This window comes from Anabrus simplex, chromosome 6 (assembly GCF_040414725.1).
Source record: "Anabrus simplex isolate iqAnaSimp1 chromosome 6, ASM4041472v1, whole genome shotgun sequence".
Classification (NCBI taxonomy): domain Eukaryota; kingdom Metazoa; phylum Arthropoda; class Insecta; order Orthoptera; family Tettigoniidae; genus Anabrus; species Anabrus simplex.
In genome coordinates, this window is record NC_090270.1 from 284,425,268 (window position 1) to 284,451,689 (window position 26,422).

Here is a 26,422-nt window from a genome sequence, read left to right on the forward strand (position 1 = left end):
GGAGACACAAGAAAGCTGGATGCAGAATGCAGAATACCGAATGAAGAAGAATGATCTTCACCACGCCGTGTAGATATATATAAATCCTCTTCATATTCCCACTTCCTCCCTTGGTGTCACATGACATCTCGTTCCAATGAGAGCCGATATCGTCACTACCCTGTCGATATATAGATGAAGTGTCTGTCCTTGACAGAAAAAGCCCTCCTGATTGGAACACGTGATATGGCGTGATTTAGCGTCCCAACAACGAAATTATGTATCTTCCTCTTGCTGTTCCGTACGTTTCCAAGAACCTTCCAAAATTAACCTCCCTGGACTATTGCGAGACACCAAGTAGCCTGTTAGCGCAAGACCTGTCTTGACATTACCACGGAATATTCTAATGTATTACAATTAAAACTTATATCTCGTTCTTACGTACAATTACGTACATTATGATGATGGACGTTCATAATGAATAAAATTACATGTGATACATGATACATATATATACAATTAATTCGGGTGGGCAATCAAATTATGTACATGTCGTGGCGACCACGATTATTATAGCAGGTGGCAGAGCAGGTGGAAAGTCAAGTCTATTCAAACAGTGAGCAATAGCTTCGACATCACACAAATGGTATTATCATCAATTGTGGTCATGGTGCTACTAGTGATCGGTGTGGTTGATTTAAACCGGGGCTTTGGACTGTTTGGGAAGATATAGAGAAGTTCAAGGAAGTCTTGCAAGAATGTCCAGTGAAGAAGACTAAGGAAATGTTAATGGACCAAGAAAAAATTCAAGGTTTTGAAGACCTTCTTACAAACGGAACGTAACGATATCAAGGAGAGCCTGCTGAAGAATATGAACGAACGGGATGAAATGAGGAATAAAGTCCTGGATTTTGAAGAAAGGCTAAAAAAAACTCGATTAAAGGAACGGATACACGTGAAGGAAGATAGGAAGAGAAACGTAATAATCTATGTACTAGTAGAGTCAGACAAAGAGAACTTTAATGATATGTTACCCAGGGTACTTTCATTAATCAGGGAGAAATCGGAGGTCGACTGTATGGGAGCGATATCGATAGTGCCTTTGGACGAGGGAGAAATATAGGAAGAATACAAGTGAAAGTATATATGGTATCACGCTTGAAGGCCCTAAAATGTTGGGATAGTGCGAAGAGCTTGAAGGGAACATACATGTGGATTAAAAATAATTAGATCAACAAGAAATGGAAAATATGAGAACATCACGTTTTCAACAAGGAAAGGCACGGCGTTTGAGTCTGAAAGCATTTATCCGTGGAAATAGACTAATAGTAGCAAGGGATTCTTGGAGTAGGAAATGTACTGTACGCAAACTGGAACACTGCCCTGATGTGTCAGCTATACATAAAGTCAATGGCCTAGAGAATGACTACAGTAGATCTGAGTCAGGGTAGAGGCAATGCGTGTAAATCAACAAAGGAGAGACAGTGAACTGGATGATTCGGCGTTCGAAACGAGATGTCTTCAATCCATGAAAACAGTTCAAAAAGAAGAGGGGGTGTCCAAGAGGCAAGGCAACGCAGGGATAAAGGAGGAAAAGAAACGTAAGCCAGGGCTAAATTTTAAAGGATGTTTGGGCTAAAAATTCTTGACGAGGACTGAGGAAGCCAGGGGTATGGAAGAGGAAATAGTTAGCTCCCCAAGTGGATCTATTATACAGCAGAATGACAAGAAGTAAAGCCTTGGCTTTAGCAGATGTACCCACGAATAAATAACTAGACTGGGTTGGGGATTAATAAATATCGAGGGTATATTGAGTAAACTGAGAAATGATGAAATCATGCGAGGTAATGAGTTTACAGGGTTTGTTAAAACTTGATTTCCGTTGGGGTGGGTGTACGAAGTACAAATAACGGCTTTTAAATTTTTGAGTAGAAGGAAACATAAACGGAACCTGAAAGGGCGTTATCCGGCAGGGATATCAGTAATCGTAGAAGATTATAATATGTACTATCAGGTACAGAATGGCAATCGGGATTTGAGGAAATGATTTGGGTAAAAGTAAGTAAAGGAAATCAGAGTGGAAGAGAGAGAATTTCATAGGTTTCAGCTATTACCATCCATCGGGGTCCCCTTTTGAGAAAATGAATTCTTTGAAGATCTTATTGAAGTAGTAGACCAGATTAAATTCAAGAATGAAGAACCGGGAATAATTATAACGGAAGTCTTCAATGCAAGGGTGGGTGCAAATAATCAATTATACGATAGAGAAATTGATTAATTATTAATAGAAGAAATGAAGGAAGGAAGGAAGGAAGGAAGGAAGGAAGGAAGGAAGGAAGGAAGGAAGGAAGAAGTAAAGACAAAGAGTGGAACAAGTATGGAGAGAAAATACTGGAAATGTGCGCAATAGAGGAATTGCACATTTTGAACGGGGGCTGGTTGAGAATGAATCAGGAAACTTGGCGGACATAGTCGAGTCAGCGGGGTTTGCAATAGATCTAATGTTATCATCTGGAGAGGCTGTAAATTATTTTTAAAGACATTCATCAGCAACTCATCATTTCCCAGTTGCTATCCGATTACTGAGAGACGAAGGAAAACCGAAAAAGAAACAAACATTTTAACTATGTACAGAGAAATTTGGAGAGGTATAGATGGCGTGAGGAACATAGGGACGAATTTAGGTTCTATTATAGGGGGAAACTTTTGAAATTTTGAAGGTAGGTATTTAGAATACGGTAGGCCTAGAGGATAATAACATAGCTGAAGCAATAACAAAACTTTTGACGGCTGAAAAATCCCAAAATTAAGCGGGAAATATCAAACACAAATAACTATACGGGTATTACCTTGCTGAATACACTCAGTAAGATATACATCGGAATTTTGTAAAAATTATTATGAAATGGGCAGAAGATTACTGTATACTCTCAGTGTGCCAGTCAGGACTTAGGGAAGGAATGAGAACCACAGATAATACGTATATTTGTAACATTAAATGTTTAAAGGGGAAGAGAGGTAGATTATATATTGCAGCAATAGGCCTTCAAAACGCTCTTGATTCGGTGAACAGGCGCGCTGTCGTTGCGAAGTTGCCTAGGATAGTAGGATAGGTAGATAGATAGATAGATAGATAAAAGCCTTTATTTTCTGTGGTGAATTTAGGGCTCTTGCCCCTCTCTTACACTTAACCGCATACATATTATTATTTGTTAACGATGACACTGATTAACTTAAAATACTAAGAACTACAAGTAACACTAATTTTTAAGACAAACATTTTTAAGACAAAAATATGAATATATACAAGCAAAGAAGAAAGAAAGAAAAATAAACTGCCCAGATAATACAGATTTGAAAAAAATTCTCATTTCAATACACAACGAAAGAAATACTAACGTAAAAATACTAGTAAGCTTAATAAAAATATTAAATGAAATATAACTAATTGTGTCCTTGCAATACTAGATCTAAGTTAAATACTGTAGTTGCTACCAGCTATGTTTAGGCTACTTCTGCTTCGTAAATACAGTACGGATGTTTTTAATTTAATTTAAATTATCGCATTAACCCAATAATTTATTTTATTGTACGATAATCTCATATCATTTTCACACACAATCACTCGTTCCACTCACACAGGTGTTAAAATTTACCTATGAGAGCAATGATATTTACAGTAAGATACAAAAGTTGAAAACTAGAAAAGCGGCTGGAATTGAAAAGATTTCTGGGGATATACTAAAGGCAATCGGTTGGGATATAGTACCATATCTGAAATACCTTTTTGATTATTGTTTGGTTGTAGGAGCTATACCAAATGAATGGAGAGTTGCTATAGTAACCCCTGTGTATAAAGGAAAGGGTGATAGACATAAAGCAGAAAATTACAGGCCAGTCAGTTTGACATGCATTGCATATAAGCTTTGGGAAAGCATTCTTTCTGATTATATTAGACATGTTTGCGAAATTAATAACTGGTTTGACAGAAGGCAGTTTGGATTTAGGAAAGGTTATTCCACTGAAGTTCAGCTTGTAGGATTTCAGCAAGATATAGCAAATATCCTGGATTCAGGAGGCCAAATGGACTGTATTGCTATTGACCCGACTAAGGCATTTGATAGGGTAGATCCAAGGTAACTAGAATATAAGGTAGGCTACTCCGGCGGTTGAAGTTTCCATTGGGTGGAGCGCTCTGACGTCACGCGGTATGAACGATAGCAAGTAAGGCACACAGTCGCAGTACAGCCAGCCTGTGAGTTCTCGTGCCTGTGAAACATCTTCTCAATCTTTCATCAAATAATAGTCTGGTTTAGTCCGATTCGATAAGTAACGGCACTTCCAATAGCATTAAAAACGTGAAAATGTGTTAATTTTCGTCACTTGCTGAGCAGGTAGAACATCAACTATCAAATACATGACATATATTACGATAAGAAATAAAATATTGCCATGCAACTAAATTAATTTATTTCCTGATGAAATAAATACTTAGATCAAATGGCATAGGAAAATATGCATCATATCGACATCTTTATGGAATTATATTAAATGATTAAAACGTACGTGTCAGGAGACTTAATTACTTGATGAACCAGCCCAAAGCTTAGCCTTCTTATTGGCGTATTTTCTCAGTGCTAGCTCCTTACTCTTTGCATTAAAATGCCATATCCTAATAAGCGTCTTGGTCCTTACGTAGAGACAAATTATTTTGTCATGGAATACTGGAAATTTTGACTTAATAATAGAAATAAGAATTTTCACGTTTTTGCATCTGGATACAGTCTTACCGTGAAACACACCAAATGAAATTTCGAACTGGGCTATATTTTTAACCACTCATGACTGGGATGTGCGAGGCCCCCTTTTGAAATAACAGAGATCCAGTAACAGGTCTCTTCTCACACGACATTTTTGTCTCTTTCTTCGTATTTACTGTATATCGGATCACGGATACTGTATTATTTCACGAGCTACGAAATATATTCAGAAATATAAGTTATTAGCACATAATAATGTTAATGTTATTGGATTTTACGTCCCACTAACTGTTTTTGAGCACCTTCGCCACCGGACTGAGACAGGATCGAACCTGCCAAGTTGGGCTAAGAAGGCCAGCGATCTACCATTTGAGTTGCTACTCAGCTCGGCTATTAGCACATAACAATAATTATAGAAATTATGATTTTCATTCAGTCATTTATATCTGACACCTTTTTACCGTACGAGCTCTAATAATGGAGATATTCAAGAGTTTATTACAAAGTGTTTCAATACCCAAGCATTGCTGACGAGGAAGTATTGTTATGCCATCACAGTAGCAAACTAACTGGCTATGATGGTTGTTGTCGTTATTGTCTTTATAATATGCGAAATAATAGTAATGTTATATGTGTTACGTCTCACTAACAACATTTACGGTTTTCTGAGACTCGAGGTGCCGTAATTTTGTCCCACGGGAGTTCTTTTACGTGCCGACAATTTATAGCACCACACACGTTTCCATAATATGTTGACTGCATTTTAATCAGTACAGTGGTTCTACTTCAGATACTGACAACATGAACACTGTTCACGTAGTGAACCACTATAAAATTATTAGCCTATATATCCGTGATCCGATATACAGTAAATACGTAGAAAGAGACCAAAATGTCGGTCGGTCGGTCGGTCTGTCGGTCGGTCGGTCTGTCGGTCGGTCGGTCCGTCGGTCGGTCACTTGCTTTCTTGGCTTACACTGCGTGAACCATCAACGATAGACCCCAAGTGTAAATGTACGAATTGTAGAGCATAGAAACCTCTACAAAAAGTCTGCGATGGCACATACCTATTTCCAACCGGCTGCCCTCTAGAAGCGATTTTATGCTACAGTCCGTGGTACAAAATATAACTCCTTTAAATTAAATAAATATTTCGATATTATCCTCGAGTTTCTCATCAAAATAAATTGTTTGATCTCCTCCAGTATTTTATAAGGATTACAATAACCTTGTCAGGACATTATTTTCATCAATGGTTCAGAAGTTATGACCACTTTAGACTGTAGTGGTAATACGTGTCAGCAGGACGGGCGACCGCTGTCTCTCCCCCTGTGGGTGGGGGCGGTAGAATAACACTCACGGTATCCCCTGCCTGTCGTAAGAGGCGACTAAAAGGGGCCTCAGGGGCTCTGAAATTTGGAGCGTGGGTTGGCGGCCACTGGGTCCTCAGCTGAGTCCTGGCATTGCTTCCACTTACTTGTGCCAGGCTCCTCACTTTCATCTATCCTACCTGACCTCCCTTGGTCAACTCTTGTTCTTTCCGACCCCGACGCTATTAGGTTTGCGAGGGCTAGGGAGTCTTTCATTTTCACGCCCTTCGTGGCCCTTGTCTTCCTTTGGCCGATACCTTCATTTTTCGAAGTGTCGGATCCCTTCAATTTTTCCATCTGCTTAGTGTTATATAGAGGATGGTTGCCCAGTTGTACTTCCTCTTAAAACAATAATCACCACCACCACCACCGACCGCTGTCTCATATCACATGACGTCACGCAGAAGGCGGACAGGGAGAGAAACAAGTGAGCGCGATGCGGGAAGAGACCCCTCTGGGGTAGATCATGGAAGACTACTGGCAAAAATGAGTGCTATTCTAGAAAAAAGAGTGACTGAATGGGTGGCTATATTTCTAGAAAATAGAACTCAGAGAATTAGAGTAGGCGAAGGTTTATCTGACCCAGTAATAATTAAGAGGGGAATTCCTCAAGTCAGTATTATTGGACCTTTATGTTTTCATATATATCAATGATATGTGTAAAGAAGTGGAATCAGAAATACGGCTGTTTGCAGATGATGTTATTCTGTACAGAGTAATAAATAAGTTACAAGATTGTGAGCGGCTGCAGGGTGACCTCGATAGTGTTGTGAAATAGACGGTGGGCAATGGTATGATGATAAGCGGGGTTAAAAGTCAGGTTGTGAGTTTCACAAATGGGAAACGTCCTCTTAGTTTTAATTACTGCGTTGATGGGGTGAAAGTTCCTTTCGGGGATCATTGTAAGTGCCTAGGTGTTAATATAAGAAAAGACCTTCATTGGGGTAATCACATAAATATGATTGTTAATAAAGGGTACAGATCTCTCCACATGGTTATGAGGGTATCTTAGGGGTTGTAGTAAGCATGTAAAGAAGAGGGCATATAAGCCCCTGGTAAGACCCAACTAGAGTATGGTTCCAGTGTATGGGACCCTCACCAGGATTACTTTATTCAAGAACTGGAAAAAATCCAAAGAAAAGCAGCTCAATTTGTTCTAGGTGATTTCCGACAAAAGAGTAGCAAAAGTGTCAAGATGGCAGTGACTTACATGATGTTCGCGTGTAATATTGTCCCTTGGAACTATTGAATAATCGGTAATTCTAAGCTAAAATTTACTGGCTGAAGCACCAGAGTGAATCTGCTAAGTACTTTTGTAGTGAGTGCGGTTTTAAATCTGCATTGTGGAGATTATTATTCATTAAAGGATCAATTTCATACCTATAACCTCATCTTGTTAGCTAACCGATAATGGCCGCCTCTGTTGATGGAGGTCGGCAAGATTTTTCTAACTCATTGAATCTAAATAATGAAAATCAGCAAGTCTCAAGTAACCTCACGAATCGACAGAATAAAGAAAGCATAATTCCCACCCGTACCGGTGAACCAGGTAACCTCATGACAACGTCTATTACTGTTCCTAACACACTTAATCAATCTCCTAACAATCCAAGATTAAGTTACTCTGCAGCAATGCAATCCTATCCTACCAAAGATCAAGCTGTTGTTATTGAATCATGCGATGGTATTAGTATCCGAGATTATATACTAGCAATTGGAAAAGTCACTAGCCTAGTAACATCCGATTTGTCTCACGGATATCTAATGGAAGAATATGTATCTTCCTTGCAAGTCAAAAGTGTGTTGAAGAATTAATTTCAAAACATCCCAAGATTCTCATAAATAATGTTTCCTTGGAAATAAGACCTCTCGTAACTAAAAACAAACGAGTTATTCTATCCAATGTTTGCCCTGTGATTCCTAATATTGTTATTGAAGAAGAATTTCTCAAACTCGGCATTAAACCAATGTCAAAGATATCACCTATTAGAGCAGGTTTAACAATCCCTGGATTTTCTCACATTCTCAGTTTTCGGAGACAGATTTATGTTCAAAATGAAGACTTTAACAAACTTCCAGACTCACTCCAAATCGAATATGAGGGTACCAATTACTGCATTTATTTATCCTCTGACACACCTACCTGCTTTCTTTGTAAAACTGAGGGGCACTTAGCTAGAAACTGTCCTGATAATGATGAAATAATAAATGAAGGCTCCTCATTAAATCAAAACAGTCATTCTCGTGGCAAGATTAATCTAACGGAATTTCCCCAACTAGTAGAGGATACACAAAAAAATAAAACAAATTGTCAAGAAAATATTACCTGTACTCCCTCACAAACTACTATTCAGACAACTGCTACATCTACATCTCTTCAGTATTCTCCAAATCAAAACTGTGGGCCTTTAGCCTCAGTCGAAACGACTCTAACCTCTCCTTTAGAATGCCCTCGAAACCCCTCATGTGTACATCTTGCTGGATCAAAGAGGCCAATATCACTATCTAGCAGTGAAACTACAGGCAGAAAAGACCTTGATTTTAAGAAACCTCCACTATTAACTGAACCTAGGACAAGTGAACAGGCAGGGAAACACAAGACAAAACAAACTTACAAGAAACCAAAGACAGAAAAAGAAAGCACAACTATTAGTGATATGCTTAAGCCAATTATGCAAGTTCTAGAAGCCAACCCTCAGTCCTTTCCCCTCAGTTACAACTCCAATCCTTTTTTGAAAACAGTATTGGAGTTAATGACATAGCAGCAATAGCTTCCAATTACACCCAAGATCTAGAGGGTTTAGCCCAAGCCCTTCAAAAACTACATCCATACTACACTGAAAAATCCATTAAGAACAGGAGTACTCGAATAGTCAAGAAACTGCTTAAGGATAGCAGTGAAAACCGAGGTGAAGCAATTAACAGTTTAGTTCAAGATTACTCCAGCGATGACTCTACTTCCCTCCCATAGTGATGATAAAACTCCCTCTACACTTGTTTGTCATTCTTATGACTATATCATTACTTCAATGGAACCTCAACAGTTTTCGATCACAGCGAGAGTATTTACAACTTCTACTAAATGAACATCAGCCTTCAGTTGCCTGTCTACAAGAAACTAACTTTAGAGACAACTTTGTTTCCGATTTAAGAGAGTTCAACGTTTATTATAAAAATCGAATTAATTCAAATCATGCAAGTGGAGGCGTAGCTACCTATGTTCAAAATAATTTACACCATCAAGAGGTTCCTTTAACTACTGATTTAGAAGCAGTCGCAGTTTAATTATACCTACCACAAGCTATATGCGTATGTAATGTTTTTTTTCCTACGAATAGTACATCTCACGCTAATGATTTAAGAAACCTAATACACCAACTCCCCAAACCCTTCATTTTGATGGGTAATTTTAATAGCCACAACAGTTTATGGGGTAGTCGCAATACTGATGCGAGGGGTAAAGAAATAGAGAAGATACTAGATGAATTTACTCTAGTATTATTGAACTCAACTGCTCCAACTCGTTTTGATATAGCACACGGAACATACAGTAGCATAGATTTAACTATATGTACGCCAGACATAGCTGCACTATTTAACTGGTCCATTTAATCAACTCTACAAGGAAGTGACCACTTCCCCATCATAATTAATGATGATCAAGGTCCTCCAGACAACACATCAAAACCCCAATACTGTAAGTGGAATTTAAATAAGGCAAATTGGCAATCATTTAGAAAGACTGTAAATAACTAATTAAATGATCTAACTCCAACAAATAAATTTCCTTCTAAGCACATCAATGATATTGTTCAAGACTTCACTGAAGTAATAATTAAATCTGCTGACCAGAGCATCCCAAAAACAGCTCCTATGTCCTTCAAGAAAACGGTTCCCTGGTGGAATGACTCCTGTAAAGAGGCTTTCAAAAATAAAAACCGTGCTTATTACCTATACAAAAGAAATCCTACGCCTGAAAATAAAATCAATTTTCAAAATATCGAGCAATAGCACGAAATAAAATAAAATAAAGTAAGAAAACCTCCTGGTTAACATTCGTCTCCTCCTTAACCTGCCAAACTTCACAAAACGTTATGTGGAATAAAATCCAAAGAATAAGTGGTAAATACAATAAATTCTGTATTACTTCTCTCAGAGATCTAGTCGTTGGGTCAGTTGTAACTGGACCTCAACAAATAGCTGATCAACTGGCTAAATAATTTTCAAAAATTTCTAGCGATAACAATTATGAACCTGAATTTCTTCGCATGAAAACAACTCGAGATCCAATAGACTTAAGTGAAACTGTACCTACACCGAACTATGCTTATAATTATACTTTACAGTTACAAGAAATGGTTACAGAACTCAACAAATGCGGCAGATCTAGTCCTGGCCCAGACACCATTCCATATGAATTTTTAAAACAGCTTCCACATAGTGCACTCAATTATCTACTTGCTATTTTCAACTATATATGGAGTTCCAAACTATTTCCAGATCAGTGGCGTTGTGCTATTGTAGTGCCTATACTCAAACCAGGAAAGGACATTTTGATCCCAGATAATTATCGTCCCATCGCCTTGACAAATACAACGTGCAAGCTAATGGAGAAAATTGTTAACAAGAGATTACGCTGGTATTTGGAACATATACACTTTTTTAGTTATGCACAAAATGGTTTTCGTAAAGCACGTTCAACAACAGATACTCTGATATGTTTAGAATCGGAAATCCGAGAAGCTTTCCTGAATAATCAGCACCTCATAGCTGTTAGTTTAGACATTGAGAAGGCATATGCCATGGTGTGGAAAACTATCTAATTGATGAAACATAATATTCCAGGAAACATGCTTCACTTCATTTATAATTTCCTCAAAGATCGCCGAATTCAAGTCAGGACAAATGGAACTCTTTCACATGAAGTAACCATTGACAATGGAGTACCCCAAGGATCAGTCATCAGTGTCACATTATTCCTCGTTGCAATAAATGGCATTGTCTCCAACATTCACCTACCAGTAAAGGCTTGCCTTTTTGCCGATGATCTGACTATACTAAGTTCAGGAATAAATAAATTAACTACTCAGCAGTTACTTCAAGAATCAATTGATAATATAAAAAAATGGGCTAAAGTTACAAGGTTCAAGTTTTCCAAAACTAAAACCAAATGCATACTCTTCTCCAAATGTAAACATACTGTACAAGACCCTGAGCTGTACATGGACAATCACAAAATTGAAACAGTAACAACTATGAAAATCTTAGGAGTTTTATTCGACACTACGTTAAGTTGGATACCTCACCTGAAAAACCTTAAAGATGACAGCTTGCGAAGGCTGAACATAATGAAGATCCTGGCAGTAAAGAACTGGGGGGCAGACTACCAAGTGCTAATGAACACGTACAAAGCCATTATTAGGGCTAAATTAGACTATGGCAGCATTGTATACAATTACGCAAGAATGTCTTCATTCAAAATCATTGATTCCATCCAGTCCACAGCTCTTCGAATTGTTCTAGGAGCCTTCCGTACTAGTCCAGTAGCCAGCATTCAAATAGAAGCAAATGAACCACCACTCACAATTAGAAGACGTAGACAACTAAGTTTGACTTACGCGCTCAAGGTAGCAACTATGAGTGAATCAAGAATTAAGTTGTATGCTTTTCCTAACAAGCACCAAGGTACACTCATTAAATCAGGATCACAACCACAGCCCTTCAATGTCAGAATAGCCAAGTTTCTTGAGGAATTAAATTTAAATATCCCTCCAATACTCCTTGCAGACAACTCTCTTAATGTCCCACCATGGACTATTACCCTTACAACAATTAAGTTTGAAATAAATTACAGTGTCAAAGATGAAATTGACAGATCTCACTACCATCAATTATTTCTTGAAATTTCTAATAAATACCCAGGGCACACTGCAATCTATACTGATGGATCAAACTGTGAGGAAAGAAATGGATGTGGGATTATATATCCTGAACGTACCATGCTATACCGATTGCCCGACTACTATACAGTCTTTAATGAGCTGTACCCAATAAAACAGGCTATGTTACATATTTTGAAAACCAGCACCTGCAACAACTCCATCATTTTTTCTGATTCAAAAAGTGCATTAAACGCAATAGGAAGTCCATCATCGAAACACATCCTTGTACAAGAAATACAACTGTTGTTTAACAACATCATGAAAGAAGGCAACCAAGTCATCCTTGTGTGGATACCCTCTCATAGAGGTATTCGAGGCAATGAAGCTGCTGATCAAGCAGCTAAAGACGCTACTTACCTCCCGCTAGGCGATCTAACAATAGCTACCCCTCACACTGACATTATTGCCTATGCTAAAACAAAATTATACCAACAGTGGAAGATAAAATGGCTTGAAACTTCAAACAGCAAACTTCACAAAGTAACAACGGAATCTACAGTACAACACTATCTTCACAACCTTCAAAGGCAAGATCAAGTCCTAATATCTAGAATATGGATCGGCCACTCCAAGATAAGTCACAGCTACCTCCTTGAGAAGAAACTGCCTCCCATCTGTACAGCATGCAATAGTGTGTTGACTGTGAAGCACATCATTACAGAATGTTCACTGTATGACAAATGGCGCCAGTACCACGGTATACCTAAGGATATTAAGGGGACACTCTCATCTTCTTCACTGTGCAAACAAATTATCAAGTTTTTCAAAGACACTGGTCTGTATTCGAGACAGTAGGTTCGAACTCCACTGTCGGCAGCCCTGAAAATGGTTTTCCGTGGTTTCCCATTTTCACACCAGGCAAATGTTGGGGCTGTACCTTAATTAAGGCCACGGCCACTTCCTTCCCACTCCTAGCCCTTTCCTGCCCCATCGTCGCTGTAAGACCTATCTGTGTCGGTGCGACGTAAAACAACTAGCAAAAAACAATGTTGCAAAGTTTGGGCTGGGAAGACTTGGGAGAAAGGAGAAGAGCTGCTCGATTAAGTGGTATGTTCCGAGCTGTCACTGGAGAGATGGCGAGGGAGGACATCAGTAGACGAATAAGTTTGAGTGGTGTCTTTAAAAGTAGGAAAGACCACAATATGACGATAAAGTTGGAGTTCAAGAGGACAAATTGGGAGCAAATATTCGTTTATAGGTAGGGGAGTTATGGATTGGAATAACTTACCAAGGGAAATGTTGAATAATTTTCCAATTTCTTTGCGATCATTAAAAAAAGGCTAGGAAAACAACAGATAGGGAATCTGCCACTTGGGCGACTGCCCTAAATGCAAATCAGTAGTGATTGATTGATTGATTGATTGATGGATGGATGGATGGATGGATGGATGGATGGATGGATGGATGGATGGATGGATGGATGGATGGATGGATGGATGGATTGATAGATAGATAGATAGATAGATAGATAGATAGATAGATAGATAGATAGATTGATTGATTGATTGATTGATTGATTCATTGATTGATTGATTGATTGATTGATTGATTGATTGATTGATTGATTGATTGATTGATTGATTGATTGATTGATTGATTGATTGATATACCTTGCTGGAAGCTCTTAACGAGGAACTGCTGGTAAGAGGTTTTAAATATGCTTTTTGATGCAGCATCCTTGATGTCTTTCGGAAGAGCATTCCACCATCCTGAAGCGGTGATAGTAAATGATCGATGGTATGTGGTTGTTCGGTGGACAGGTAATTCTAGGAGGGACACTGAGCGAGTATCATGGAGATGTAAAGAATCAAGGTGACGAAAATTGCTGGAGAGATAAGCAGGGATGTCTTCCGAAAGTACCTGGTACAAAAGAGTATTTGAATGTAGTTTACGCCTGTCGTCTAGTCGTAACCAAGATACTGTAATTGTTTATAGTAGGGAAAAACTCGAGCGTCATACCGTAAATCCATAGCATATCTAAGACAAGCATTTTGAGTGCGTTGTAGTTTCAAGCTTAATTCATTTGCTATATCCGTTAAAATTACATCACAGTAGTCAAAAATGGTAAATAATAATGACTTAACAAGTTGAATTTTTAGTGATCGAGGGAATACATTACTGAACCGTTTTAGGGGTGCAAGCCGCAATAAACCTTTTTACAGATATTTTTAACTTGCGCTGATCAGTTTAGAGTTTCCGTTATAATACCTCCAAGGTTAGAAACTGATTCACAATAAGGTATAACAGTATTATTTAAAGTTATGGGAGGAATGCAATTTTGTTTTAAAATGTGAAGGTTCTTTGATGTACCGATGATAATGGCTTGCGTTTTATGAGGGTTTAATTTAAGGTTGTTTTTAATTGCATAGCCATTAATTTGCTCAAGGTCAGCATTTACATTACATATTGCTTGTTGTATATTATTAGTTCTAGTGTGGTAATAAATTTGCAGTTCATCAGCATAAAGATGGTACTTGCAGTGCTTAATTGATCTGGGGATATCATTTATATATAAAGTGAACAGGAGAAGGCCAAGGACTGACCCTTGTGGGACGCCAATATTTTTTGTTCACCACGTTGATTTATTATTATTTGCAACCACACACTGCCGACGGTTTGTGAGGTAAGAATAGAAAAAATCCAGCACTTTCTGGCTAAAGTTTAAGGACTGTAATTTGGGAAGAAGCAACCTAGGTTCGACAGTAGCAAATGCGCTACTGAAATCTAAAAGAGTAAGTATTGTCACTCGTTTATTGTCCATTGCATATCTAATGTCATCTATCACTTTCAGCATAGCTGTCATGGTACTATGTTTTTTCTTAAAGACTGATTGGTAAGAGTCGAGTAAAGCATATTTATGTCAAGTAAAATGGTTAAATCACAGAAAACTATATGCAGAAATGGTATGCTCAATTAAAGTAAGGAAGCCTTAATGGTAGGAAGGGTACATTCGAATATTTGATTTAAGCAGGGATGTAAATTATCACCAATATTGTTTATACACTTGATCGCTTCTTTGCCGAGGGAAGGAGGATAGGACAAGCCTCTGCTTTAAACAACGAAATTCCTGGCCTAGTTTTTGCAGACGACATCCTTCTGCTCTTACTAACAACAGTCGGTATGCAAGACAGTCTTAAGAAAACTGCTGATTATTGCAGAACTTGGAATTTGAAAAAGAACACGAAGGAAACAAAAGTAGTGGTTTTTAAAACAGGAAATACTTTTTTTTAACGAAAGGCGCTGGTGGTTAGAAGAAGTAGCATTAGAAGCGAAGCTGTGAGTAAATGAGGATATTTAGGAATTATAATAACATCGAATGATATGTGGAATGGTCCATATGACATGCTAAAATGACAGCATCGGCCACATTATCAAGCAGAAGGTCTTTACAGAAGAAGATGCCAAATACTGAATACAAGCTTCACGAACATTCTTTCAATGCGCGTATGATATCAAGAGCACTTTATGGAGCGGAAATATGGCACATCGAAGTATCCAAAGAAAATTGGATGTAAAAAGTAATAAGTTCTGTAAAATAATAATGGATTTACCAGAATGTACAGCAAAAGATTGAGCTAGAAGACTATGCGAAGATATCAGCATCCAAGCTGATATAGTTAGGAAAGTAGTAAAATATTGGTTAATATTAAGAAGGGGAGATGGGAGGGAAATGTTGAATCTGGCATACCAACACAGATGAAACATGTAAATGATGCTTATTGGCTGACAAAAGTGAAAAGCATACCAGACAGAATAGGAAATGCAGAATACTGGGATAAAGAGAAGAGATTCTTCAAGAAAGAAATGATGAGAGTGAAGGACTCTGAGAAGCTGATGGTTATGGCAGATTTTGAGACTAAAAGAACATCATCAGATTTTTGTGAAATTATCCAAGGCTCTCAAATAGGGAACTAATATTCGTTTATAGGAAAGGGAGTTAGGGACTGGAATAACTTACCAAGGGAGATGTTCAATAAATTTTCAACTTCTTTGCAATCATTTAAGAAAAGCCTAGGAAACCAATAGATAGGGAATCTGCCACCTGGGCGACTGCCCTAAATGCAGATCAGTAGTGATTGATTTGATTTGATTGATAAGAGGTATGGTGCGGTGGCTATTGGGGAGATATATAAATAAGGGTCTGAGAGAGAAAATGATTATCATTGTTTATTCTGTGGAAAAATAATCTAACGGGCTCATCTATTGAGAGTAAGCAGGGAGCTGATGCACTTCGGAGTAAATATTTAGATGGTGAACATAAATAAATATAGAAATATAGAATCTTATGAAATTGTCAAATTGTTAAACAGAGAATGGATCATAGCAGGTAAAATAGCATTTTTTTGTATTTTAAGAAGTATGTGGCAAAAGGAAATGGAAAATGAAAGCACTAACTAAAAGTATGGAAAGAAATGAGGAACAAAGGCAACGTTTAGAATCATGATTGTATTGTTGTTGTCACTGTTAATGTGTTAAATGGCATGTGAATCTACTTAGGTTACAATAGATGAAATGTTCCTCCCTCGGTTGCCTGAATTCCATAGCTGTAGATCGAGAGTCTTCATTCATTGATTGACCCATTCATTCACTAATAATGGCTCTCTCCCCTGTTGGTGGTTATCCGTGACTGGGAGAGTGAAGTGTTTATTCTGCATGCATGAACGGCTCATCAAGGCATGAAGTCATCCATTCATCCCTTAATTCGTACAGTCATTCAGTTAATTCATAATATATATTTTTTAAGCTAAGGAGAAATCTTTACAGAGTCGTAACGAAACGAATACTCGCAATAATTAATATTTTAAGTAGTGTAACTGTAATTTTGAAGGTAGTAGTAGATAAATTTAAATGTCACAAGAAAAGAATTCATGTATCAAAATAACATTAGTAATTGCAAGAAATGATTAATCTCTCCTCATTTCCAGGTGATACGTATCTAGGAGATTGGAGCATTCTATTCTATTCTTATTAAAATCAATCGGAGGCATTTAAGTTGACAGTTGGGCTGGATTGAGCATTGTTCGTAGAATGAGTTCTTAGTTCAAGTTACTTACAGTGGTTAGACAACGCTAAACACTTTTACCTTTGTTTTTCTTAGTTGACATGGTTCGTCTACTGAAAGGTATTAATAAGACTAGCCGTATAGGCACGGTATTCACTTTTAAGGGTCCCAGGCGTACGTTTTCCTATGATTTGCTTCACACTGTAATAGGCAGTAGCCTGTATGTTAACTACATTTTTCAGTTGTATCCTTGCTGAATTTTTGCACGATTCGTCAAGTAGTTTTTACGTGGAAGAAACCAAGAGAAGGCGACCAAGGATAAAGGATGCGCTAAAACACAGCAAATATTTCTTTCTCGAAAACTATTAGACTCAAGAACATTCACATACAAATTTTTCTAGTTTATTAAATTTAAAGTACACTCGGTACTCTCCATTGTCCAATAGGACATACCGTTTAGAGAGTGTATTCAATTTTAAGGGTCCCAAGCAAATGTTTTGCTCTGACTTGCTTCATATTTTCTTTCGCTACGTAGCTGACTTAAAAGATAGCATGATAGTAAGTGGCCTGTGTGTTAAACAAAGGTATCAACTAAAAATTTCCATATTTGAGCTCCATCAGTCAAACACACAAACACAAACTTCGAGAAATTTATTATTGCTGCCATTTTCCCCTTAAATCACAGTTCTCACCGGAACCTTTGATATTCCGTGATGATACACAGCCTATGTTATCCGGAACGATATTGTCTTCCAAATGATGAAAGATATTTTAAAATTGGTCTGGTAGTTTCTGAGATTACCCATATGTAAATAAATTCATAGTCTCTCTTTATATCGACCACTCCAACTGAGAACATCGTATCTAACATTTCTGTGATTTTGAAATTATTTGCTTATCATGTACTAAAAACGAGCTCCTTCAAATGGAAAATAATTCCAACCTGATTCGCAATATATTTTTGTTAACTCAGTATTTACGAATATCTAACAAATATTAATTTAAATTTGCCTTAATTAAGAACATTGTAACATAAGGTACGACGTTCTTAAATTGAGTGTTATCTGCAACAAGTTCTGTAAAAGTGAATTTACGATCATCTTACAGGAAGTATTCAACTCATTCACTCAACACTGCACGTTAAGGGTACCGGCATCACTGATTTTGAACATCTATCTGCATTGACGCGCCAAGATGTTCCAAGTTTCCATTTTCACTGCTTGGTGACATGAGAGATTTACAGTTGATTATAGTACTCAGTCAGCTGGGGAGAGACATTTCTTGTTACTGAATTCGAGAAATAATGCAGGCGGGAGTATTGCCAGTTCAATGTAAAACGCCGAGTAAAATGTTATGTCGATTATTGTGCGTAGTATTTTACCCACTCCAAAATGTATTCAGGAGGCAAAATGATGGATGATTTAGTGAGTAACGTGGCTGTTAGTTCAACTCAGTTGTAAGGTAAGTGTATATCCATTTGTTCAGCAGGACCAGTCATGTTTATGTGCCAGGAAGGTAGTTTTCACGAGCAACAGCTAACGCCTTCGATTAGCGGAGAAATGTGCAAGTTTAGCTAGAAACGACGAGGAAGACGGGAATCAATTCGCACTTTGGAACTTGGTAATGTTTATGAGGGACTGTCGCCAGTGGCTCCGGAAAAGAAGAAGAATCTGCTGTCTCTATGTGCACTTCCTGTAATCTCATTCCAGATATGTATGAACATTTCTAAAAAAAACCCTCAAAACTGCTGTAGCCGAACCAACTGAATTAGGCACAATTAGTGACTAACAAAGAATTATAAAACTGGCCTCACACTTCAATTAGTTAGGCTTTTATATTTGTATTTTCCAAACAATAAAAAATTGAAAAGTTAAAAATAAGTACCTGTAATAATTTTTTAAAATACCATTATCCCTCCAAATCACCTAACTTATAAATTGGTAATTTATTTTGAAAGACAAAACTCCATAGTCTTTAACGATTTGTTATTCACAGGCAACAACTTCAAGAGTGTTAACTTCAATCAGTTTTTCCTCTACCTCATTTTAAGTGGTAAAATTAAGATTTAACTTAAAAAACAGACGTAACTTGATGTTGATGATTATTATTGGATTAAATATCCAAACCTTAACATCGTAACTTGACTTATTTAGTTATTTGTCCACAAATTTCCAATGAAGAACATCGTAACTTCATCACACACGATGTTGTTTGTTGGATACTTTCAGTTCAATAATATCGTAACTACAAGTAAGTGGATTGTTTAATACGCCAAAAACCCCTTCTTGGGGCAAAATAAACTAGGCAGTAAGTTCATTCCATAGAACCAACAATCTCTCTATTTGAAAGAATAACTCCGACTGACTCTAATCAACTCCCAGCAAAAACTACTCGACATAAAGAGTTGAAATGTTGGGGATACATTTATACTACAGTGTAGGTGCTCACTAAGGGAGAATTACTGGATATTGCACCGCTAAGGGGATGAAAAGTGGGTGGGAAATATTTAAATTAGTACAGCTATATCTCAGAAACTTAGCAGTTTACACACGTAAAAACTGGTACTTGGAGTCTACTTTAAAAATAAAGAAACACGTATTTTTTGTTTCTGGAACATCCACTTAACGGGGGCTGAACAGGAGTGAAAAAAGGGTGAATTTTAAAAATTAGATATCAAGAGTGTATATGTATAAAAAATGTAACACTCTACAGACGTGAAGACTGGTATTTGGAATCTCCTGTAAAAAATAACTTTTTGTGGCAAATTCACCTAAGGGTGTACCATCCCGTACCGGCATTTGCTGGCACAAGTAAACAAAGGCAAGAAATAGCACAAAAAAGAAAAATATTTAAACAGGAAACGTCGATACTCACCAAAAGCAGGAACTGGACCATAAAACAGAGGCAATTCGGACTGTAACCTAGCGGTTTTTGCGGTGATAAATGATTGTCGAATGAAAGAAAAACACTGCTTAATTTCTTTTTAAAACAACTAAATCATTTAATTACCTTGATTAAGGGGATTTTACATATGACAGTGAAAACAAACGATTAAAATTGGGAGGTGCACCCACACGAGACCCATAAGATGAGATTGATTAAAAACATAAACTTTGAATTAACACAAACTAATAACACAATTAAATGAAATTTGATTGATAACAAGATACCTTAAACGAGGGACGCCCTCTTGACTAAGTAAACAAATTAAAGATTAATTTGAACCAGATCACCTACAAATACTTATTTGGATTAAAGTCCATGGATTAAATTTTACTGCTCCCCAGATGAGTCCGAGTAGACAAACTTACAAAGCTTTGCTTGGATATTAATAATTTAAACAAAATTTTCTCTTCAGAAATAATTGTACACAAGAAGAGAATTGTTTAAATGAGACCGCGAGATTCTCTGCCGAGCAAGATCACGATAGGCACAACTAGAAATTAAATAGTAAGCACAGAAAGTCACTCGAAGCTGAAGCAGCACACTCGAGTAACAGACACGAATTAGACTACCAAAAACACCAGGAAAATACCGGCCAACGGAGCGGAAGAACAAGATAGCACAATTGAAGTAACGCCCCCACCGATGATAAAAATTCCAATCAAATATTATCGGAGCAACGAGCAATAATTAGATCAGATAGAGCACACATAGGTTCCCAAAATAGTATGAAAGATAGGGTAGCACAAATCACAAGGGAAAGATCCCACCGTCAAACCATAAAGCATTAAAAGAGAAGAATATAGAGCCAACTGCTCTCACTTAATGACACGCTCGTCACCAATTCAACCGATCGTCAACCTCTCCAAAACCCACATTGTTTTAAAAAACATCCCAAAAACCATCGTTCCGTTAACAACGGTCCCCAAGGAAACGTCAAACAAAATCAACCATGCCGAAGAGAAAGGAAGAAAATCCCCACGAAGAAAGACAGAAAAATTAAAGGTAAACACTCAATTTAAAACCAATTAGACTCCGATTCACAGAGATAATCTCGCGATCTCAACCATATAAGAAAGCCCTTACATATTAAATACCTTTTTCCTTTTCCTTTTTTTACCTTAACCCAAAACAAATTAATCCACAAGTCCATTTAACCTCTAACATTTCGCCCGGAAAAAAATACTTGCACACATAGTTGATTTAAGCGGTACAGTCAATAGGCCGTATATTCTTTCATGTTGATTAAATTTTTCAAGTTCATTTCAGATGAAGGTCAACCAGAAATGCAAATCGTAGAACAGATCCACTAGTTTAGCCAATTTTTTTTTGAGACGATGAAATCCAACTCCCGTAGAAAAGTTAAAAATAAATAGCTTGTAAATAGACTTACTCTTTCAGCATCAGTAGAAAGCTAACCCATGGCGTCAGTTTGAGCTGTCCATTACTTACAGACTTGGAGAGTTCGAATTAAGTAAAGTAGGGAAACAGGCGTCCACACGAGGTAGTAGAATTAAGAAAATCTTAAAAGATAAAACTCTTCTGGGCCTTAGCCCCACATCCTTCACAATTTATCCAGGTTTGTCCCGATGAAGAGAGGCCCTTTTCGAGAGCCCACGCGCCAACCTTCTAGCCATCTTGAAGCTCGACAATCGAATGAAACTCACGCCAGTAAGGCGATGTAGCGCAACAAAGAATAGAATAGTCAGCGGACCATACGAACTCGCTCTCTAGTTGGCGCGTCATTAGACCATTACTCCAGAGTTAGGGGACCAGAAAATAAATAGTACGACACATCATAAGTAAACGATGGCGGTTACAATTAGCGGCCAAAGTCGTACCGAAAAGAAAAGAAAAATTTTAAAAAACGGAGTAGGAATAAGATTCCCAAGTGATACACTTTTCAACGGCGTTTTGCCCAGGCCTAAAATGTTGAAGGGAAAGGCTTAAATCGTGTCCCGACGGGCACAAGGGTAAGTGAAAAAGTGGGTGAATTTTATAAATGAGCATATCTACAGTACCTCTCAAAAACTTAACATGTTACAGACGTAAAAATTGCCATTATCAGACTCTTTTAAAATAAAAAACCTTTTTTGTATCCAGAAAAACACTAAAAGGGGTAAAAAGAACTGAAAATTGGGTTGAATAATTGTTATTAGGATAGTGATATCTCAAACAACTGAAGATGTTATAGACGTGAAAATTGGTATTTGGAATCTTCATCAAAAGTTAAAGGAACATATATTTGTTTGTTTTCGGAAAATCCACTTGAGGGGGTTTGAAAAGGATTGAAACGGGTTGAAGTATTTTTATCATGATGCCTATCTATATAAATGAAATTGTAACGACCGTGTGTCTGTACATCGACTATTATGGCGAAGTTTCCGTATAGTTATCCGTTTCAGGTGTAATAATGACCATCTGCGTAAATTTTCGGTTTCGTTTCCAGAAAGTCCCTATTTTTACACCTCTCCCTAAAATCAAAATGACCGGGCGAGTTGGCCGTGCGCGTAGAGGCGCGCGGCTGTGAGCTTGCATCCGGGAGATAGTAGGTTCGAATCCCACTATCGGCAGCCCTGAAGATGGTTTTCCGTGGTTTCCCATTTTCACACCAGGCAAATGCTGGGGCTGTACCTTAATTAAGGCCACGGCCGCTTCCTTCCAACTCCTAGGCCTTTCCTATCCCATCGTCACCATAAAACCTATCTGTGTCGGTGCGACGTAAAGCCCCTGGCAAAAAATCAAAATGGCGGCATATTCTGCCAGATGAGCCAGAAAATTGAAATTTGGCAAAATTACACGTTTTAGCCTGTAATCGACGCAAAAATTCTAAGATGTATAAAATTTTCACTTTTTACTCACGGAAAATACAGAAATATGGAGTCAATTATAATGAAGGTACATACCTTCACTTCGATGTATTCCGTGGCTAAACGGTAAGTCGTATCACAAAACGGATGACACACTCGAATTCAGCACGAAGAGATCTACAACATTGGTCTAGTTATATGTTTTCGTATCTCCACACCTTATACGTTAGGAAGAGCAGCATTTCTCGATTTTACGTACATTTTTAACTTTTTACACATATTTTTTATAACTTGGCACAGTTATGGGAAAGTTAGAATCATGAAACTTGGCACACTTACTCAACTGATGGGTATATGCGTGCTATTTCAGCTTCCACACAAGTATGCGGAAAATAATGTTAAGTGTTAAAAAAATGTACCCACATTTCGCCCCATTCAATGTTTCCAACACAATCTAACCCATGAATATGGGAGATACGAGAGAATTTTACAGGACCAACCATATAAAACGAAAAAAGTGGCGTCTGATAGCGCCATACGTTTGTCTATAGGATGTACCGTTAGGAGCAGTAAATCTCGAAATGATGGTCTGCACTTATAAACGTCCCTTTGCTTGCCTGTCCACTATATCTTTTCCATAACAGAAAGCTAACTCCGACTGACTCTAATCGACGCCCAGCCAAAACTACTCGACATAAAGATTTGAAAATTTGTGGATACATATCCAAAAACCCTCCCTTAATGAGCAGCTAAATTGTAATATACTCATTAAGGGAGGGTTTTTGGATATGCTGTCGCTAAGGAGGTGAAAAGGGAGGTGAACTCTTTGAATGAGTACATCTATCTCTAAAATATACCAGTTTACAGACGTAAATTTTAGCATTTGGAATATAATTTAAAAATAAAGAAATCTGTATTTTTCGTCTTCGGAAAGTTCCCTTAAGTGTGTGGAAAATGGTGAAAAAGTGGTATAATACCTTTTACGAGGATACTTATATCTCAAAACTAAAAATGTCACAGACATGAAAACTGTTATTTGGAGTCTCTTGTAATTATAAAACACATATTTTTTTGTTTCCGGAAAATCCACTTAACGAGCGATGAACAGGAGTGCAAAATGGGGACATTTTAAAATGAGCGTATCAAGTGTATACGGTATCTAAAAATGTGAACATTCTACAGACGTAAAAATCTGCATTATTGTCTCTTAAAAATAAAGAAACACGTATTCTTTATTTCCCGTGAAAACCACTTAAGGGGGGGGGGTAAAAATGTCTGAAAATGGGGTTGAATTATTTTTAATATGATACTGATATCTCAAAAACTAAAGATGTTACAGACGTAAAAATTGGTATTTGGAATCTTCATTCAAAAAGAAAAACGTTTTCTTTTGTTTTCGGAAGTCCAGTTAGGAGAGCATGAAATGTAGGGAAATACGAGTTGAAGAATTCTTGTTATGATACCTATCTATATAAAAAAAATCTTTTCGACCGCGTGACTTTACTTCGACTACTTTGTCGTAGTTTTCGTACAGTTATCTGTTTCAGGTCTAATAATGACCATCTGCTTATAGAAGCAGACGTTTGTTTCGATGTATTGTGTGGCTGAACGGTAAGTCGTATCACGAAACGGATGGCACAATCTCAGTTCAGTTTAGAGTGTAGTAGAACTTTGGTCCTATGTTTTTTGTCGTATCTCTCTCCCTTATGCGTTAGATTTGGTTGTGTTTCTCGATTGTACGTAAAATTTGCAGTTTTTACACGTATAATTCATAGTTTGAAACACTTAAAAGAAAAATAGAATCATCGAATTTAGCATGAACATTGACCCTCCAAGTAGCCATATGTGAGGCAAATTCTATATCTCCAGCTGTCACAAAAGTATCCGGAAAGTAATGCAGTGTGTGAAAATCCTGCCCTTCATAATTCAATGTTTCTAACACAATCTAACCAGTAAGTAGAAAGGATACGAGAAAATGTCATAGGATCAATCATTTAGAACGCTGAAAGAGGCGTCTTAAGATTCAGTACGTTTGTTGATATAATGTACCGTTTACCAGCAGTTAATCTCTAAATGAAGGTTTACTATATGTCAACATGCATATAGTTTCGTATGTCAGTCGACATATATTCATTGAAGTCGGCTTGTAGCGACCTATAAGGGGTGTGTCCGCCATTATAATTAATAATATACAAATCGACTGTGATTGTCAGCAGGAGGGCGTCTGCTTTTGTGATGAATACTCCCCACGTCGACTTTGACTGGCAGTAGGAATAGGGTCCTTCTCCAATCCTGTGGAAGTGACATTACTAAGGAGGGCCTACCACTGAAATGAATACTTCCCTTGCCGATTTGACTGGCTGAAGGCAAGGGAGCATGGAATTTTCTTCAAAGCTCCCCTACCCGACTGTGTTTGGAAGTAGGAAAGGAGGCCTGCCAATGTGACGAAAACTCCACATATCGATTGTGACAGCAGAGTAGACAAGAGGGCCTTCTATTGTGATGAAAACTTCCCAACTGGATTGTGAATGGCAGTAGCCAAGTAGGTCTGTCGTTATAATCACAACTTCGCAACTCGTACTTTATACTAGAACCTCCCCACGCTGTTCCTTGGATAACGCTAAGAGACATGCAGTTTAAAAAGATGTTATTCACTGCGTGTACAGTAATTTACTTCGATATCCGTACACAATGTAGAATACCGTTCCGAAGCACGGGTACATTTCCTAGTCGTTAATATCGAAAAACTCTGATTTGTTTGAAATTTTCGAAACTTTAAACTGCTTTCCTCAACAATTTACCCCAGTTGGAGGGGTAGATATATTAGTATATTTTACACGGACTTTCTTAGATATATTTATCTTTATAGCCCAATGGTGCAAGAAACCCACACAAACTAAAATCGCAGTACTCACCTTGTAGTACAACTTGAGCACGTCAAAGTCGGGATACGGCATAAAAAGAAGGCGATCACTTTTCAATGCCATCATTGGAATGGATTTCGAAGACTTTGAATTCAAATGAAACACTTCCTCCCTAGTGTGATCTGGATTAAATTGCGTCTTCCACTCTCCATAGAAGTAGACTGCGTTCAAACCAATTGCTACAGTTTCATTGGAAACGTGATCTGTGAAAATAAAATATCGTATATTAATTGCGGCACTATCTCAGCATTTTCGAACAGACTGTAATGTATTCGAGGAACTTCTCTCAGTATAGCCGTCCCCTAATGATCCTGATATTTATATTATTGGACTAGTCAATTTTGAAAAGATCAAAAATTCTTTCGTACATAAATCTGTATTTTCTGCAGGAAAATGTACTGAAGAGCAGTGTTCAAAATTCAGTGTTTGTTTAAACATTGGTCTCGTTTATTAAACGGAGTCGGGGATGATGTGAGATGAATTTAAATGAGATGTTTTTACGGCGGGATGCGCTTCCTGAAGGCAACTTCAGTTGAGGACCTAATGAATGATAGTGAATGCAATTGGATAAGAAGGTGGAAGGAATCGGCTGTGTATTATGAATAGAAACTGTCCAGACATTTGTCTGGAAGTAAAATGGGAAACCATAGAAAACAGTTCTCAGGACAGCCAGCGGTGGGGTCCAAACCCAC

At 37.7% G+C, this 26,422-nt stretch overlaps 1 protein-coding gene across 1 annotated transcript in view; it reads right to left on the reverse strand.

The window, feature by feature from the left end:
• Positions 1 to 26,422, reverse strand: part of LOC136875750 (serpin B3) — a 162,092-nt gene that overhangs the window by 88,290 nt on the left and 47,380 nt on the right. The window contains exon 5 of the mRNA XM_067149324.2: positions 25,722 to 25,933. Within this exon, the coding sequence (XP_067005425.2) occupies positions 25,722 to 25,933 (212 nt within the window). The remainder of the gene's footprint in view (positions 1 to 25,721; positions 25,934 to 26,422) is intronic.